The sequence below is a fragment of the Crotalus tigris genome, unplaced genomic scaffold (assembly GCF_016545835.1).
Source record: "Crotalus tigris isolate CLP2741 ecotype Arizona unplaced genomic scaffold, ASM1654583v1 scf7180000019721.812232, whole genome shotgun sequence".
NCBI classification, from domain to species: Eukaryota; Metazoa; Chordata; class Lepidosauria; order Squamata; family Viperidae; genus Crotalus; species Crotalus tigris.
In genome coordinates this window covers 232,157-251,811 of record NW_024097681.1, presented here as the reverse complement: position 1 = coordinate 251,811, position 19,655 = coordinate 232,157, and the positions used below count along the sequence as shown (strand labels likewise).

Below are 19,655 nucleotides of genomic sequence, written 5' to 3'. Positions count from 1 at the left end.
CAATTCTTCAGTATGAAATTCGTTCTATCCTTGTCAGGTTTTTTCTGAATACTTCAAGGAGCTGGAGGAAGAGAGCATCCGTGACAATTTTGTCATTGTGTATGAGCTACTGGATGAGCTAATGGACTTTGGGTTTCCTCAGACGACAGATAGTAAAATTTTGCAGGAGTAAGTAATCTGCTTACTTGTTCTTCCAGGATCTGTATGTTTTTCTGCTACTGTTCAGGATTTTAAAAACGGTAAATGTTGTGGTGAGACAAAATTCCAACATGCATAAAATTCTAGGTGTTCAGTTTAGATATTCATAATTACATTTTTCAAAGATCACAGAAAGGGACTCCTAGATCAGGGCTTTTCAACCAGTGGTACGGGTACCACCTGTGGTACATTGGCACCTGACAGGTGGTATGCAACCATCCTAGAAAAGTAGTAGCAAGGGAGGGGAATGAGCTGAACCAGAGGCAGCACTGCACAAGCCTGAGCGAGAGATGGCTGGAGCTGTAGGACTGTCAGGGCTCAGCGGAAGCACCAGGATCAGTGCCGCTTTCCAGCTGATCGGCGCTTCTTCGGGACTGTCAGGGCTAGTGGAAGCACCAGGATCAGCGCCAGGCTCCAGCTGGAGCTCGGTGCTGATTCTGGTGCTTCTGCTGAGCCCTGAAGAAGCACCAATCAGCTGGAAAGCAGCACTGATTCTGGCGCTTCTGCTGAGCCCAGAAGAAGCGTCAATCAGCTGGAATGTTGCAGCCTCTCCAGGGTCTTGTGATATACATTCAGATGCTTGGCAACTGATTCATATTTATGATGGTCACAGTGTCCCAGGGTCATGTGAAGTGACCAAAACCTGCTGCAACCACATAGCAGATGGGGGGAATAAAAACCAAACACCCCCACCCCACCCTGCTGCCAATCCTCAACAGAAATGCTCACAACAATGGAAACCTCGAACAGGAGGAAGAGCGCGGCCGGGTGGGCAGGCAAGTGTCTTGCTCGGCTGTGACTTGAGGGGCACTTTTTCAGTGCCATTGTAACTTTGAACAGTCACTAAGCGAACTGTTGTAAGTTGAGGACTACCTGTACTTTATCATTTTTTCCCTTTTTTTTTTTTTGGTCATCAAGTTTTTGATATCTTGCTAGGCGACTGGTGATACTCGGATATTGCAATATTCTAAAAGTGGTACAATGGGTGAAAAGGTTGAAAAGCCCTGTCCTAGATGACATCTGCCAGCCTTTCAAATTTAAAATTAGTTTGATCCTGGAGACAATTTTTTTCTTGAATCTTTCTTGGGTTACTACATTCTAGCTTTGCCAAGTGTTCCACTTAGGTTTCCCTTGGGGGGCAACATTGAAGCAAAATTTGAGGAGCTCTCCCAGTCTCTTGGCAGCAGGCCCACTCCTTCATATTCTTTCAACAACAACTACAATAATAATAAACCCTTTGTTATTGCTTTTAACTTTCTTTATGGTTCTAAATTCATGTTATGCTCCAAGCTTTCTAATTCTCTTTCTGCAGTTATTCATGACTTATTGGTATCCCTCCTGGGTGATTACGCCCCATTCCATTTCCTGTAACTCTGAGTTCAGTCAAAACTCCCTATGTATCCACAATAATGTCTGCTTTGTTTTGTTATCGTTGGGGTGAAGAATTATGCAATTGAACTTCTGATATCTTACTTTCAATAAGTTCCCAATCCTCCTATTCTTCCTTTGACTTAATTCATCCCCATTTCTAGTCGTGGGGTCCCATCTCCAGTTAAACATGGTTTTCTTGAAATCCTAATGTGCATGTATAACTAGGTTCTAGCTTTTTTGTCAATACCTTTCCCCTCCCTGCCCACCTGAAATGCTGTTGATATTTTGATGCTACTCCAGATAGCAAAATGTATCTGAGACAAGCTATACTGTAGTTGGATGTTTGATCAGGAAGAATTCTTTCACTGTATCATAGGTACATCACTCAGCAGGGCAACAAACTGGAGACAGCTAAATCCCGGGTTCCAGCCACTGTCACCAATGCAGTCTCTTGGAGATCGGAGGGGCTTAAATACAAGAAGAATGAGGTCTTCATTGATGTCATTGAATCTGTTAACCTGTTGGTGAGTCAGGCTTTGATTATTTGTGATAGAAGGTTATATAGATCAGGTTTTTGGAAGCTTGGACATGATTGTGACAAATCCACAAAGCTATTTTGATGTGTGTAAGGTTACAAAAATAGTGAACTTTGGGTTTATGATCTGAACATGGTGACATATTTAAACACTAAAAATATACACATTACACTTTTTCAAGTACCTCAACTATCTTTATTAAATACAGGTACTCTTCAAGTTACAACCACAATTGAGCCCAAAATTTATGTTGCTGAGTAAAACATTTGTTAAGTGAGTTCTGCCCCATTTTATCACTTTTCCTGCCGCGGTTGTTAAGTGAATCGTTGCATTTGTTAAGTTAGTAACATAGTTGTTAAGTGAATCTGGCTTTCCCATTGACTTTGTTTGTCAGAAGGTCACAAAAGCTGAACATGTGACCCTAGGACATTGCAACCATCACAAATATGAACCAGTTGCTAAGCATCTGAATTCTGATGCTCCAATGGTTGTAAGTGTGAAAAACAATCATAAGTCACTTTTTTCAGGGCCATTGTAACTTTGAACGGTCACTAAATGAACTGTTGTAAGTCAAGGACTACTTGTAAAGTTTAATATATATAAAATAAAACCTTAGGTTATTTCATTAAGATAGTAAAACTGACATACTTGAAAAAATGTAGTCAGCATAAAATTTTATAAGGATGCTATACGTTAAAGCAATGGTTTTAACTGAGCAACTAAAAACCATTCCGAGAATGATCCTATGAAGCAGAGGAAGACTATCATTTTAGCAATGGACAGAAAAATGGAGAAGGATGATATGATATGTTATATATGTAATTTTATAATTATATAAACTTTATTAAATTTTAGAAAGAAAGATAAAATTAATAATAAACTAATATAAAGTAAGAAAGAAAAAGAAAGGAAGCAAAGAAAACAAAACAATGCAAGAAAAGAACAAAATTAAAACTAGAAAAGGAAAAAAGGTACAAAGAAATGGCTTCCAATATTATTTACAGCAGTTAAAATTTAGAAAGAAAGATAAAACTAATAATAAACTAATATAAAGTAATAAAGAAAAAGAAAGGAAGCAAAAGAGAAAACAAAACAATGCAAGAAAAGAAAAAAATTAAAAATAGAAAAGGAAAAAAAATACAAAGAAATGGCCTCCAATATTATTTGCAGCAGTTATAAGTACAATTTAACCTCTCTATACTTACAGTAAAGAATAGAATAGAATAGAATAGAATAGAATAGAATAGAATAGAATAGAATAGAATAGAAGCTCGAAGGGACCTTGGAGGTCTTCTAGTCCAGCCCCCTGCTCAAGCAGAAGAACCTATACCAGTGATGGTGAACCTTTTAGAGACCAAGTGCCCAAAGTGCAACTCAAAACACACTTATTTATTGCTAGGTGCCAGGTCGGCATGGCCCACTGGGTGGGCGTGGCTGTGGTGGTCATGGCAGATTGGGTGGGTGTGGCCAAGGTGGGCGTGGTCACCTCAATGTTGCTTGTGGGGAGGGATGCCTGTTGGGGGGTGGGCAAGGTTGGGGGAGATCCAGAGGGTCTCTGACAGGTGGGGCGGAAGGCAGGAGGCTCGTCCTACGGGGTGAGGTGAGGCAGGGTGGGGGTGCCATTGCCATGGGGCAAGGCAAGGGCTGGGGTGGTTGCTGCCTGACACCATCGGCCCCCGCACACAGAGGCCAGCGAGTGCATGGAGGCCAACAGTGTCTGTCAACAGCCACAGCCTGCCGGCCCCTCGACCGGTGCACTCTGGGGCTCCACAGCCTGCCGCTAGCAGTTCAAAGAAGCCACCTCTGAGCTGGATGGCCGGCCGACAGCTGAGAAGGCGATGCAGTGGGTCATGCCTGGTAAAAGGAGAGCATGCAAGGCCAGGAGGGAGGGGGAGGGAAACCAGCCATCCCAGGATGCATTTGGCCACGTGGGACCTTGGCAAGTTAGCAGGAGGCTGGTTGAAGAGAGACGGTTATCATCTCCTGGGCATGGCACGCGTGCCTACAGAGAGGGCTGAGTTCCGCCTCTGACACGCATGCCATAGGTTCACCACCACTGACCTACACCATCTCAGACAGGTGAATGTCCAGTCTCTTCTTAAAAATCTCCAATGATGGAGTGCCCACGATTTCTGGGGGTAAGCTGTTCCACTAGTTGATAGTCCTCACTGTCAGGAAGTTTTTCCTTAGTTCCAGGTTGTTTTTCTCTTCGATCAATTTCCAACCATTGTTTCTCGTCCTTCCCTCTGGTGCTTTGGTGAATAATCTGGCCGCCTCTGCCTTGTAGCAGTCCCTCAGATACTGGAACACTGCTATCATGTCTCCCCTATTTCTTCTTTTCTTTAGACTAGCCAAACCCAAGTCCCGTAGCCATTCTTCATATGTTTTAGTCTCCAGGCGTTTGATCATCTTAGTTGCTCTTCTCTGAATTTTTTCCAAACTCTCAACATCTTTTTTGTGATATGGTGACCAAAATTGGCTGTAGTATTCCAGGTGTGATCTTACTAGAGTTTTATAAAGTGGTAATAATACTTTGTGTGATCTTGATTCTATGCCTCTGTTTATATGACCTAGGATTGTATTAGCTTTTTTGGTTGCTGCTGCACAAAGCTGGCTCACAGTCAAGTGATTGTGCATTAAGACCCCAAGGTCCCTCTCACAGTTACTGTTTTTAAGCCAGGTGTTGCCCAATCTGTATTTGTACCTTGGTTTTTCCTGCCTAAATGTAAGACTTTGCTTTTCTCTACATTGAAACTCATTTTGTTGTTCAAGTTTCTCAAGATATTTTTGGATCCTGAGTTTGTCTTCTGGGGTGTTGGCTACTCCTGTCAGTTTGGTGTCATCTGCAAATTTGATGAGTTCCTTTTCAGTTCCTTCATCTAAGTCATTTATGAAAATATTTAAGAATACTGGGCCTAAAACGGAACCTTGTGGTATCCCACTGCTTACTTCTCTCCATGTGGACGTAGTGCCATTGAGGACTACTCATTGAGTACAGTTTGTTAGCCAGCTACAGATCCATCTGGTGGTGATGTTGTCTATTCCACTTTTTCCTAGCTTACCAAGGAGTAGGTTGTCATCCACATTGTCAAATGCCATACTGAAATTTAAGTTTACTATGTCCACTGCGTTTCACTGGTCTGCTAGTTTAGTTTAATGATGATGATGAGGATGATGATGATGATGATGATGATGATGATGGAAGGGACCTTGGAGGTCATCTAGTCCAACTCCTGCTCAGGCAGGAAACCCTATACCATTTCAGACAAATGGCTGTCCAGTGTAAGGACCCACCCCATTTTGCATCTTAAGAAGACAGAACTCTTGGAATATTTCTTCCAACAGGCATCTTTATTAAGAGAAAATGGTTGCAGGCATTCTAGACAGTACTTGGGGGCCAAGCCCTATGGTTCAAGGTATTAAGGGGTTCCCAGCAACCCCACCTCACCCCACCATCCTTCCAGTGACAATATCAGGCATTACATTTCCACCCCCTTTTTCCTCACTGCCGGCAGAAGGGAGACTTCAGAGGGGAGTAGATGAAAGCTGATAGCCCCATTGTTATGGTTAGTCCTTTTGGTGGTATCCACATTCAATCCCTTTTGAAGTTGTACCGAAAGAAGTGAGGGCCATAAAACCCCTTTGTTCACCCCCCTTCCCCTTCATCGTATGACAGAATCCAGAGAGGGCAGAAATGGGGTTTTCCATCGTCGATAACTAGAGATGAAATATAATTGGACTCTGACATCCTGCCCCTTAAAAATAAGATAGATCCACCTGAAAGAAAAACAAAACAGGTATAAAATTTAATCAGGTTTTTTAGGGCACTCTGTGTGAAACTTCTTTAATAGCTTTGGGGCTCTGACATGACATTTATGGACCCACTCATTTTGTGAGGCAGGGAGGTGTTTCCATGCAACTAGGTACTAAGCCGCTCCATGACATCTCCTAGAATCTAGGATTTCCTTTATTTCGAAGTGTTGTTCGCCTTCCACCATGATTGGAGGTGGTTGTGGAGGGATTTTTGGCTGTAACGATGACTGATCCTCTCTTTTCAGCAAGCTGCAATTAAAAATTGGGTGTATTTGCCTGAGATTTTTGGGTTATTCTAATTCTACTGTTACTAGGTTTATGATTCTTTTAATTGGAAAAGGCCCTATATATTTTGGTCCAAGTTTTTTACAGGGTTGTAGGAACTTTAGGTATTTTGTAGATAAGTACACCATTTCTCCTATAATGAATGGTGTAGGTTCAACCCTTTTTTTATCGGCTTGTGCTTTGTATGCCTGCATAGCTTCATCTAGTGCTTTTCTAACTATTGGCCAGGTGTTTTTTAATTGTTCCAACCATTCTTTCAATGATGGGATCGCCAGTTCGGTTGGGCTTAATTCTGGCATGGGGTTGAAACTTTGCCTGGTGGCTATTTGAAAAGGAGTGTAACCTGTGCTGGAGTGGACTGCATTATTGTAGGCAACTTCTGCGAAAGGGAGTAGGTCCATCCAATTTGTTTGCTGAAAATTAATAAAGCATCTTAAATATTGCTCAAGTACTGAGTGACACCATTCTATTTGTCCATCACCTTGTGGATGATGGCTAGATGTCAGTCCCTGAGTGGTCCCTAAGAGGGATAAAAATTCATTCCAAAATGCAGACATAAATTGCACTCCCCTATCAGAGATGATGCATTGGGGTGACCCATGCAATCTGTAAATGTGCTGAACGAAAAGTTTTGCTAAGGCTTTTGCGGTGGGAATCTTTTGGCAAGGGATAAAGTGCACTTGTTTGGAAAACAAAACCGTGAACGTCCAGACAACAGTATTCCCATTGCTTTCTGGTAATTCCACTATAAAATCCATGGCTATTTCCCTCCAGGGAGCTGAGGAATTTGCCACTGTTTGTAACAGTCCGGGCGATTTCCCTTGCAACCTCTTTGCAGTTGCACACTTTGGGCAGCTGGCCACATAACTTTCTATGTCCTTTTTTATGGATGGCCACCAAAATTGCCATATAGTTAAGTGTAATGTTTTTACAAATCCAAAATGCCCTGCTGATTTTGTATCGTGGCAAAGCTGCATGAATGTGACTCTTTGGGTTGTTGGTATATGTAACTTTTCCCCCACTCAAGGCAGCCCGTCTCTCATTGTGCACACATTTTTGTTTTTCTGGAACCTTTCATCTGTTTCCAAACTTTTCTGGAATTCAATTCCGGATTGGCTGCCCAGCTGTGGTTTTAATTTAGTTTGGGCTCTGGTGGTTACTGGCACTGCCAATTGTGATTCTACAATCATTGGTTTAGAGTCTGTGGCTCGCGTGCTGTTATATTGGGGCATTGCCTTCAAGGAACTGGCGCCATGTGAGTAATGACCAATGTATCCCATATGCCTCTTTCTCCCATACGGGCCAGTGCTGTTCCATTTCCGTGAGTTTCTTGGATGTATATGCACAGGGTTGCAATACCCCTTCATCGTTTTCTTGTAATAGTACAGCCCCCACTGCTACATCACTTGCATCCGCCTGTATTATGAAGGGCTTATCCATGTCTGGGTGCCTCAGTACGGGTTCGGCAGAGAAAAGTCTCTTTAGTCTCTCAAATGCTGCTTGGCACTCCATTGTCCATGTTAATGGTTGGCTAGGTTTTACTGAGGATGCTCCCTTCATTTTTAATAAGTTCGTGAGGGGCAGGACTATCTGGGCAAATGAGGGGATGAATTGGCGGTAAATGTTTGCGAAGCCCAGGAAACTTTGCAGTTGCTTTCTTGTGTGGGGTGGTGCCCATTCTAATACTGCTTGGACCTTCTCTAAGTCCATTTCAATGCCCTGTGGGGATATGCGATAACCTAGGTAGACTATCCTTTCCTGGTGGAGTTCACATTTTGAGAGTTTGGCATCGCTCTGACTAGGTTGACATGTTCCTCTTTTGAAGAGCCATCCTTCTTCTCTCTAAAGAGGACTGGGGCAGCCACTTTAGGCTTGGCTGGTTCAATGAACCCCCTTTTCTAGGTTTTTCTTTATGAATCTTTCCATTTCCTCCTTCTCCTTTGGGCTCATGCAGTATAATCTGGGCTTCGGGAGTTTTGTACCAAGCTTGAATTCAATGGCACAATCTGTGGGTCGATGGGGGGCGGAGCTCATCCACCCTCTCCTCACTGAAAACTTCAGCAAGGTCTCTGTATTCCTCTGGTATTTCTGGTAGTCCCTTTTCCTCTCCCATGGATGCTTTTTCTGTTCTTGATTCTGGTAGCCCTCTTTGGGATTTTAAATCCATAGGGTCCCCCTTTGGGAATTTGATTTCTGCCATCCTCCAATTCAACCAAGGGTTCCATTTTTTTAATCATTCCATCCCTAGGATCATTGGGCATTCCATGCCTGGGGTCACTACAAACATTATGTCTTCCTCATGTTTGCCCAGGGAGAGGTGTATTGGTAAAGTGGCTAGGATAGTTGGAACCCCCCCCCCTGCTATGGACCCATCTAATTGGCCAAATGAGATTGGTTGTTCCAGTCTCCTTGACGGAATGCCCAGATTCCCCACTAGTGTAGGACTAATGAGGCAGCGGGTGCAGCCAGAGTCTATTAAGGCTTTCACCTTCATGGCTTCGGGCATGGGGGGAATTAATATAGTCACTGCCTTGAGGATGGGTGCGATGCGTCCACTTACCAGGAGTTCGCCTTCCGAGCTGTCATCTGAGGCGTCCACCGGCCCTGCGGTGTAGGCTGGAGTTCTTTCCCCCTGATGAGTAGAGATGGGGTATTCCACAGCCTCCATCATTCTCATGGCAGGTTCTTTTGGCTTAGCTGGAGACTTTCCGGATTTGCTGGCCGGTGATCTGTCTGGGTTGTGCTGGGGGGCTTTTGAGCGGCATTCTACAGCCCGATGCCCTTCTCTCCTGCACTTGAAACACCCCATTTGCTTCTTGGCCATAGCCTATGGTTTCACTGGCTCATGTGTCAACTCAGGCGGTGAGCAGCTCCCTTTTTTTCCTCGGTGGTGCCTCTTCAGTATGTCAATTTCTGCTTCCTATATGACACTTGCCTGTCCCCTCGGGGCAGGCAAGTGTCATATAGGTCATAATTTAGTCCGTCTTTGAAATGGCTAAGGAGGATGTCTTGTGGCCAGTTCAGTTTGCTGGCAATGGCCCGGAATTCTTGTGGCTACTGGGCGTTTGCCTTGCCTCATCTTTTTATCCTTTCGCGGGCTTTGCGATCAGCCAGGGGGTCCTCAAATCACCTTCTCAGAGAAAACATGAAACGGTTGAAGTCGTTGAGCTCTGGGGCATTGGAGTCATGCAAGTTCACCACCCAATCTGCAGCCGGCCCGTCCAGGACAGATTGCATGATCTGGATACGGGCTTTGTCGCTGGGGATGTGCCGCCCATATTCCTCCATGTTAGCTGAGGACTTAGGTTAGGAAAAATCCCAAGCGTGTTGGCTCCCCCTTGAATCTCACGTCCAGTGGTGGGAGTCTTTGAATGGATCAATGCCTTCATTGTCGATGGTAGTGTCTTCCATCCAGATCGCCATCTGCGGGTCGGCGGGGAGTGGGTGCTACTGGATCAACAGATGTCCCCGGGGCTGCAGGTTCCACTTCCCCCTCGGTGTCTCTCCCTTTGTGGCTCCAGGAGTTGGGGCAGCCATAGGGCTCAGAATCCTCCTCTCTTAGGGAGCTGAGAGTTCTCTTCATCAGGTCCATAGCTTTCTCTAGGATCTAGTCCGAGTACGGTGCCCAGCTCCCTTCCTCTTCACTTGTGTGCAGGATTCTCTCCATCTCCTGCTTCCATTCTGGTTGGTTGGCCCCCCCGTCTCCGGGTCATCTTTCTTGATTTCTTTTCCCATTCACCTTTCTTTCCAATGCCCATTGACCACCGAGGTTTGTGGTCCTGTGTCTCCACCACCTCTTCTCCTGAGGAATCTGACCTCTCAGATCCCGACATCTGGCAGGGTTTCAGTCGGGGCAGCAGCTCCCTTCCTGGGGAGTTTTCTCCCTTCCCTGCTCCATCATCTGACATGGTAATTTTTGCAAAGTCCCCCAGCAAGTTTCTCCCTTCCAGGTGGACTAGTTCTGCAGATCCTGTCTAATGTAATGACCTACCCCACTTTGCATCTTAAGAAGACAGAACTCTTGGAATATTTCTTCCAACAGGCATCTTTATTAAGAGAAAAATGTTGCAGACATTCTAGACAGGACTTGGGGGTCAAGCCCTATGGTTCAAGGCTTTAAGGGGTTCCCAGCAATCCCACCCCACCCCACCATCCTTCCAGTGACAATCCCAGGCGTTACATTTCAACCCCCTTTTTCCTCACTGCCAGTGGAAGGGAGACTTCAGAGGGGAGTAGATGAAAGCTGATGGCCCCATTGTTATGATTTAGTCTTTTTGGTGGTATCCACATTCAGTCCCTTTTGAAGTTGTACCGAAAGAAGTGAGGGCCATAAAACCTCTTTGTTCACCCCCCCCCTTCCCCTTCATCGTATGACAAAATCCAGAGAGGGCAGAAATGGGGTTTTCCATAGTCGATAACTAGAGATGAAATATAATTGGATTCTGACATCCAGTCTCTTCTTAAAAACTTTCAGAGTTGGAGCATTCACAGCTTCTGGAGGCAGCTTGTTCTACTGATTAATTGTTCTAACTGTCAGGAAACCTCTCCTTAGTTCTAGATTGCTTCTCTTATTGGTTAGTTTCCATCCGTTGCTTCTTATCTTGCCTTCAGGTGCTTTGGAGAATAGCTTAACTCCCTCTTCTTTGTGGCAACCCCTGAGATATTGGAACACTGCTATCATGTCCCCCCTCGTCCTCCTCTTCGTTAAACTAGACATACCCAATTCCAGCAACCACTCCTTATATGTTTTAGCCTCCAGTCCCCTAATCATCTTTGTTACTCTTCTCTGTACTCTTTCTAGAGTCTCAGTATCTTTTTTACATTATGGTGACCAAAACTGGATGCAGTATTCCAAGTGTGGCCTTACCAAGGCATTGTAAAGTAGTATTAACACTTCATGTGATCTTGATTCTATTCCTCTGTTAATGCAGCCTAGCACTGTGTTTCTTTTTGGCAGCTGCAGCACACTGCTGGCTCATATTTAAGTGATTGTCCACTGGGACTCCGAGATCCCCCTCACAGTTACTACTATTGAGCAAGGTACCCCCTATACTATACCTGTGCATTTGGTTCTTCTTGCCTAAATGTAGAACCTTACTTTTTCACCATTGAATTTCATTTTGTTGGATAGTGCTCAATGTTCAAGTCTGTCAAGATCCTTCTGTATCTTAAGCCTATCTTCTGGAGTGTTGGCTATTCCTGCCAGCTTGATGTCATCTGCAAATTTGATGAGTTCCCCATCTACCCCCTCATCCAAATCATTGATGACGATATTGAAGAGCACTGAGCCCAGAACAGAGCCCTGGGGCACCCCACTACACACTTCCCTCCATATAGATGCAGTTCCATTGAGGACCACACATTGAGAACAGCCGGTCAGCCAGTTAGAAATCCATCTGGTGGTGATGCTGTCTAACCCACATTTTTCTATCTTATCAAGTAGTAGGTTATGGTCTACTTTATCAAATGCCTTACTGAAGTCCAAGTAAATTATATCCACAGCATTCCTCTGGTCCACTAATCTGTCACCAGGTCAAAGAATGCAATAAGATTTGTCTGGCATGATCTGTTTTTGACAAACCCATGTTGGCTTTTGGTAATGACTTTGTTTGCCTCTGATTCATTGCTTGATTATCTTTTCCAGAATCTTCCCAGGTATTGAGGTCAGGCTGATAGGTCTGTAATTTCCTGGATCTATTTTTTTCCCTTTTTTGAAGATGGGAACTACATTAGCTCTTTTCCAGTCCTCTGGTAGTTCTCTGGTACTCCAAGATATTTGAAATATATAGTTCAGTGATTCTGAGATCACATCTGCCATCTCCTTCACAACCTTGGGTGTAATCCATCTGGTCCTGGTGAATTGAACTCATCTAGGGTGGATAGGTACTCACTTACCATTTTCTTGCCTATCTTAACTTGTGTTTCTAATCTGTTTTTTACATACTATTTTTGATATGTTGGACTGTCTTTTCCCTTTGTGTAAAGAGGGATGTAAAAAATAAGTTAAGTGTTCTGCTTTCTCCCTGTTGCTTGTCACCTTCTTGCCATTTTCTCCTACTAATGGACCAATCATTTCCTTAACTTTTTTCTTGTTTTTTACATGTTGAAAGAAGTTTTTTTTTGTTATTTTTTACTTTTATCACAAGCCTTAGTTCATTTTGAGCCTTAGCTTTCCTCACTTCATCTTCGCAGGCTTGGGCTATCTGCTGATATTCTGCCTTAGTTAGTGTCCCTCTTTCCACTTTCTATACTTGTCCTTTTTATCTTTCAATTTATCAGAGAGTTCTTTTTGCAGCCATGCTGGTTTCTTTTGAAAGCTGTTATTTTTCTTCTTTGTTGGTATTGTGCTAGACTGGGCTTTTATTATCTCACTTTTCAAAATTTCTCAAGCTTCTTGAGTTGTTTTGCCCTTGAGGATTCTCATCCATGGAATCCTTCCCAAGCTCTCTAAGTTTATTGAAATTAGTTCTCTTGAAGTCCAAGACTCTAGTTTGACTGTGTTCTGTTGCTTGTGCTTGCATAATGTTGAATTCCAATATTGCATGATCATCCCCCCCAAGGTTCCTATGGCATCAACATCTTCTGCCATTTCATCTCTGTTAGTGAGAATTAAGTCCAATATGGCTGATCCCCTAGTTCCCTTCTCTACATTTTGGGAGACAAAGTTTTCTGCTAAGTTTGTCAGAAATCTGTTTGATCTTCCACTTGGTGCAGAGTTTATCTCCCAGTTGGTAATTAAAGTCCCCATTACTATTGTGATCAGCTTCCTACATACCTTAGTTAACTGACTAGCAAAAAGTTCATCTATTTCCTCTTTTTGGTTGGTGGCCTATAGTATACACCTATGGCAATGTCATTCACCCCCCCCCCTTTATATTGATCCAATTGCATTCAAGACAGTTTTCATCATTGTTGTGCTCTATTTCTATAGAGATGTAGTTATTTCCTATATAGAGAGCAACTCTACCACCTCTTTAATTTGGTCTGTTTCTTTTAAATAATTTAAATCCCTCTAGCTGTGTGTTCCATTTGTGGATTTCATCCCACTAAGTTTCCGTAATGGCAACAATATCATATTGTCCTCATTTATCTGAATTTCTAATTCATTCTGTTTATTGCTCATACTCTGTGCATTGGTGTATAGACATTTGTGTTTACTTTCTACATAACCTGTGTGTTGCCTGAATTCCCCAATTTTCTTATCACCTGTTTGATTAGTGCACTTAGTGTGGCACTCACTATTAAAAGCTTGATTTTGCTTGACAGCAAGGTTGATATTCTTGTCCATACACACATCTATGTTACATGCACTCATAACTCTATAATTTTTAGATTGCCAGGGACAGGAATGTTCTGTATCAGTGTCCCCGTGGTTCAGTTTAAATATTTCTCCAGAAAATCTGTGAATTTATTGTCAAGTAACTCAGTCCCTTTCTTTGATGGATGCAAACCATCTCTTTTGTACACTTTTTCATTGGACCAGCTGCCAATATAACTAATATAACCAAGGCCTTCCCCTTTACACCACTCCTTTAGCCACATATCGAATTCTGCCTTTTCCATTTTGTTCCTTATACACTGGTAAAAGCTCTGAAAAAGTAAGTCTACAGCCTATCCTGCTAAGTTCCTGCCCCAAACTCTGGAAATCATTCTGCACAGAGAGTACATCTTTTGGGGACAGATCATTAGTGCCAAGATGTACAATAGCATCCACATCACAGTCCTTGCTGGCATTCTTGACTATCTTAAAAATATGCTTCTTGTCCCTGCTGGAAATAGCATGGAAGACACTTGATCTCTTTTGAAACCTTTGTATCCTTTTCTAAATTTACATCCCTTATAATTGAAGGTGACTTCTCTTTTTAGATGCCCTGCTCTTCTTGCATGGCTTGCAGGAAGAGTATCATGATATCCTTTCTATAATTTCTATGTCTAATCATCAAAGCCATAAATCACAAGTTCATTTTTTTCATTGGCTGGCTGACAAACTGCACTGAGCAAGTAGTCCTCAATGGACTAAATTTACATGGAGGGAAATAAGCAGTGGAGTATCCCAAGGTTCCATTTTAAGCCCAATTCTCTTCAATATCATCATAAATGATTTAGATGAGGGAATAAAAGGGGAGCTCATCAAATTTGCAAATGACATTAAACTGGTAGGAACACCCGAGATGATAGGCTCAAGATCCAGATGAATCTAGACAAACTTGAACACTGGGCTCTGTCCAACAAAATGAAATTCAGTACAATATAGAGAAAAGGTCTTACATTTAGGCAAAAAAAAGCAAATATGGATGGAACCTGACTCAATAGCAATAACTGTGAGAAGGATCTTGGAGTCCTAGTGGACAATCAAATATGACCCAGCAGTGTATGACAGCAGCCAAAAAAACTAATGCAATCCTAGACTGCATTAACAGAGGAATAGAATCAAGATCATGTGAAGTACTGGTATAGTTTTATAAAGCCTTACTAAGATGACAACTGGAAAACTGCCTCCAGTTTTGGTTACCAGATTATAAAAAAGATGTTCAGACTTAGGAAAGAGAAGGGCAAAAAAGATGATTAGTGGCCTGGAGGCTAAAATATATGAAGAATGGTTGCAGGAATTGGGTATGTCTAGTCTAAAGAAAAGAAGAAATAGAGGTGACATGATAGCAGTATTCCAATATTTGAGGGGCTGCCACAAAGAAGAGGGGTCCCACCTATTGTCCAAAGCACTAGAAGGCAAGACAAGAAACAATGGTGGGAAACTAATCAAGGAGAGAAGCAACCTAGAACTAAAGAGAAATTTCCTTACAATGAGAACAATTAACCAGATTTGCCTTCTGAGCTTGTTTAGCTCAGCTTGTTTAGCTCAACTTGTTTAGCTTAGCTTAGCTGAGGCTTGTTTAACTCCTCACTTGTTTAGGAGTTAATTTCCTGGGCATCTTTAGTGCTTCCAGGTTCTTGTGGTCAGTCTACACTTGGAAAGGAATTTTGTTCCCCTCCAGGAAGTGCCGCCAAGTGAAAAGAGCCCATTGTACTGCGTACGCCTCTTTCTCCCAGAATACCCACCTTTGCTCTGTCTCTGTGAGCTTTCTTGATATGTATGCACAGGGTTGTAATGTCCCCTCATCGTTTTTCTGCAAGAGTACAGCCCCCACAGCCACATCGCTGGCATCAGCCTGAATCACAAAAAGTTTGTCAGTGTCGGGGTGTCTCAAAACCGGTTCCATGGGAAAAAGTCTTTTAAGCCTTTCAAATGCGGCTTGACATTCTACTGTCCATTTTAACAGTTGGGTTGGGTTGGCCTGGGCTTCCCCTCCGCTTTGGTTTTCAGTAAGTTCATAATTGGTAATGCAATTTGGAAAAAGGAAGGGATGAATTGCTGATAAAAATTAGCAAAGCCAAGGAAACTCTGCAACTGTTTTCTGGTGGGGGGTGGAACCCATTCAAGTACTGCTCGGACCTTCTCGGGGTCCATCTCTATGCCATTTGATGATATGCGATATCCCAGATAATCAATTCTCTCCTTATGGAATCTGCATTTTGATAGCTTGGCACAAAGGTGAGCTGCTCAGAGCTTTTTTAGCACTGCTCTGACCAGCTTCACATGTTCTTCCATGGTCTCAGTGAATATCAAGATGTCATCTAGGTAAACAAGCACCCCTTTGTACAGGTGCTTCTGTAGCACATCATTTACCAATTGCATAAATACTGCTGGTGCTCCTTGTAATCCAAAAGGTAGAACCCGAAACTGGTAACATCCTAAGAGACAATTGAATGCTGTCTTCCATTTGTCTCCCTCTTTTATTCTGATCCGGTAATATGCTTCTCTCAAATCTAGCTTTGAGAAGATTTTCCCTTTCGATCGGTGGGACAGCATGTCTTTCATGAGGGGAAGAGGGTATAGATTGCTTTTGCTCATTGTATTCAGAGCTCTATAGTCTATGCAGTGGTGAAGAGTCCCATCTTTCTTTTCTCAGAACAGGACAGGGGCAGCTGTTTTTGGCTTTGCCGGCTGAATAAAACCCCTTTCTAAATTCTTGTCTATAAATTTCTGCATCTCCTCCAATTCTTGTGGACTCATGGAATACAATTTAAGTTTGGGAAGTTTAGCTCCTGGCAGATTTCTATAGAACAGTTCGTGGGCCAGTGGGAGGGCAGTTCATCGGATCTTTCCTTGCTGAATACTTCATCCAGGTCTCTATATACCTCCAGTATCTCTGGTAGTTCCCTCCCCCCCCACTGCAGCTTTCTTGGCCGGGGTTCCACCATTTCGGGGCTGGGCTGATGCCTTGGCTGATTCCCCATTCGGGAACCTGATTTCTGCTGTTCTCCAGTCCACCCATGGGTTCCACTTGGCCAGCCATGCCATGCCCAGGATAAGGGGGCATTCCATGCCAGGAGTCACCACAAATGTTATAGTCTCTACATGGTCCTCTATGGTGAGTTGGACTGGCAGCTTAGCTAGTATGGCAGGCATTCCCCCTGCTATGGACCCATCTAATTGATCGAAAGAGATTGGTTTCTTCAGCCTCCTCACCGGAATTCCCAAATTCCCCACTAACATTGGACTTATGAGGCAGCGGGTGCAGCCAGAGTCAATTAATGCCCCAATTTCCACTCTCTCGGGCATGCCGGGGGCCAACAATTCTACTGTCTGGGTGAGGGGCACAGTGGGTCCACTTACCAGGGGTTTGTCTTCTGAGTTGTCGTCCGATGAGTTGGACATTCCTCTTGGATTGGTCGGAGTTCCCTTTCCTCGTTGGGCTGAGGCAGGGAACTTGTTGACTTCCGTGCTCTTCATGGCCATCTTTTTCAGCTTTGCTGGAGTCTTCCCGGGTTTTCCAGCTGGGGCTCGATAAGGTTTCCAGACAGGGCTGTGTGAGCAGCATTCAGCTGCATGGTATCCCTCCTTCCTGCATTTGAAGCATCCTGAGGTTCTTTTGGTTGCTGGTGCTTGCTTCACTGGCTTGTGAGTTGGATCTGATGGCGATCGTCCCCACGATCATCCCCCTCATCGTTGTCTCTTGGCCAGGTCAATCTCTGCCTCTTCGGCCAAGATGTACCAGTCTTGCAATTGGTGGGAGTTTCCTCAGAGAATGCAGGCATCATAGAAGTCGTAGTTTAACCTGTCCTTGAAATGGATGAGCAGGATGTCTTCCTGCCAATTCAGTTTGCTGTCCAGAGCTCGGAACTCCTAGGTGTATTCCGCTACGGGTCGCCTGCCCTGTTTCACTGACTTTATTCACTCCCACGCTTTCTGGTCAGCTAGGGGGTCTTCAAAATGATGCCTAAGGGCTGCCATGGTGCATCTGCATCATGGAGGTCTATGACCCAGTCTGCTGCGAGGCCATCCAGGGCTGTTTGTACGATGCAAACCCTGGCTCGGTCACTTGGGATGTCGTGGCCATATTCCCCCATGTAGTTCAGCACTTGGGTCAGGGAAAATTCCAGGCACCGTGGCTCCCCACGGTACTTCACTTCCAGTGGCGGGAACTTCTGGATGGATCGGTGTCTCTTTTTCCGTCTGTGTCATCTTTCATCTCTGTCTGTGGTGGCAGCTCGGTGAGGGGTGGCAGTGTTGGCAGCGACAGCTACGGTTTTGGTGTTGCTTTTGGACGTTTCTGGGACTGCTGGTTCAGCCCCTCCTTTGTCTGTCCCTTCTGTGGAACCCAGGCTAATGGTATCCCGGCATGGGTCAGATTTCTCTTCTCTCATGGAGTCGAGCGCTATTTTCATCATGCCGATTGCTTGCTCCAACTATCAGCTGGAGTGCAATGGGTGGTCCTCCTTGTCTTCGCTAAGGCAGAGAGACCTCTCCATCTTGACCTTCCAACCTAGTTGATGACTACCTCGTCTGAGTGTCACCTTCCTGGCCTTCTTCTCCCAATCCTCCTTCTTTCTGATACCCATCAACCACCTGGGCTTGTGGTGGTGTTCTGCAACCACTACCTCTTCTGATGAGCTCAAGGATTCAGAGCTGGAGTATTTTCAGGGATCTGCTCGGTTGGAGGCTTCCCCTCCCATCGCAGGTTCTTCTCTCTCCGTTCCAAAATCTGACATGGTTTGCTAAGTCCCCCAGTAAGGGTCTTCCTTCTGGGCTGACTGTTACTGCAGATCCTGTCTAATGTCAGGGCCCATTTTAATACCTCATCCTAAGGAAGCAGAACTCGTGGAAGCAGTTTCTTCCAAAAGGAACTTATATTAGGAGACACTGATAGTAGGCATGATACAGGATCTGAGGGTTTCCCATCTAGATCAATAGGTTAAAAGAGTCCCCAGCAAACCCCACCCCAATAGTTCATCTGGTCAGTTCGAATAGACCAGTCCTTAGGTGTTAAGTCCGTTGTGGGAAAGAGCTGATAACATTGGTCTTTCCCAGGCTCGCAGCAATGTTGTTGTGGCTTTGTACCTTCCCTTCTGAAATGGGAAATAAGCTAGATGCCCAGAGGCACATTTCTTTCTCACCTCAAGGTAACATCAAGGGAGAGACAGTTCAAAGAGCAAGTATGCAGAGAGGGATACATTGTAGCGATAGAGAAAACAAAGAGACAGCCCGCAGCATCTTCCCCCTTCCCCTCTAGGAGTAGACAGAACCCAGAGTAATAGAAGAAATAGAATTAGAGAGAGTTCCCCTTAAGAATATATGGGTTCTGACATCTTCAGATGTTGTGGGTTCTCCATCAATGGATGGAATGGGACAACCCACCATGGCCAATTTGCTGTGGCCACCTCACCATGGCCAAGTCTCCATGGCCAACTCAATGCAGCCAATTCGCCACGGCCAATTCGCCACAGGATAACTGACCACAGGATAATTTAATAATTCAATTTAATTATCTAAAATAAATATAAAATCATTTTAATTTTCATTCACATTTCATTTTGTCATTATTATTCTACCTTTTGAGAGACTTCTATGATTACCCATTCTGATTTAATGGTGGTGAAGTTTTTGTTTCCATGTTTTGCTGGGAACTTCAGCATGACTATGTTCAAGAGGAGGAGGAGCCATATTTCCTCATGGAGAAGAGTGTGGAGAATAAATGGAGGACCTCAGACCCTACTTTGTCTTTCAGGTTAATGCCAATGGGAATGTCCTGCTGAGTGAGATAGTGGGTGCCATCAAACTGAAGGTGTTCCTTTCTGGTATGCCGGAGCTACGCCTGGGTCTCAATGACAGGGTGCTTTTTGAGCTCACAGGACGTAAGTAAATCACAGTGTGGTGGCATGAGTGTTTGGGGAGGAATGGACATAATAGGTGGAATCTAAGATTTGAGTCTGATGTCAATAACATCTTTGCACTTTCATATCCATCTAGAATGTGTCAGATTGGTTATAAAGTTAGGATAAAGAGCAAGTCTGCAATTCTGTTTGAGAATGTCTATAAAAGTCCACACATTTTGATTTAATTTCAATAGACTATGCTGTAATTGTTAATTGTTAACAATTTTAATTGTTAGA

At 43.9% G+C, this 19,655-nt stretch overlaps 1 protein-coding gene across 3 annotated transcripts in view; it reads left to right on the top strand.

Annotated features, from left to right (window-relative positions):
- The window catches only part of AP1M2 (adaptor related protein complex 1 subunit mu 2), a 42,052-nt gene that overhangs the window by 16,275 nt on the left and 6,122 nt on the right, over window positions 1-19,655 (top strand). For 2 of the 3 annotated variants that reach the window (XM_039364302.1, XM_039364301.1), the window contains exons 4-6: window positions 38-168; window positions 1,946-2,093; window positions 19,271-19,397. In XM_039364302.1, coding sequence (XP_039220236.1) covers window positions 38-168; window positions 1,946-2,093; window positions 19,271-19,397 — 406 coding nt within the window. The remainder of the gene's footprint in view (window positions 1-37; window positions 169-1,945; window positions 2,094-19,270; window positions 19,398-19,655) is intronic. The other variant, XM_039364303.1, reaches the window with a different exon arrangement.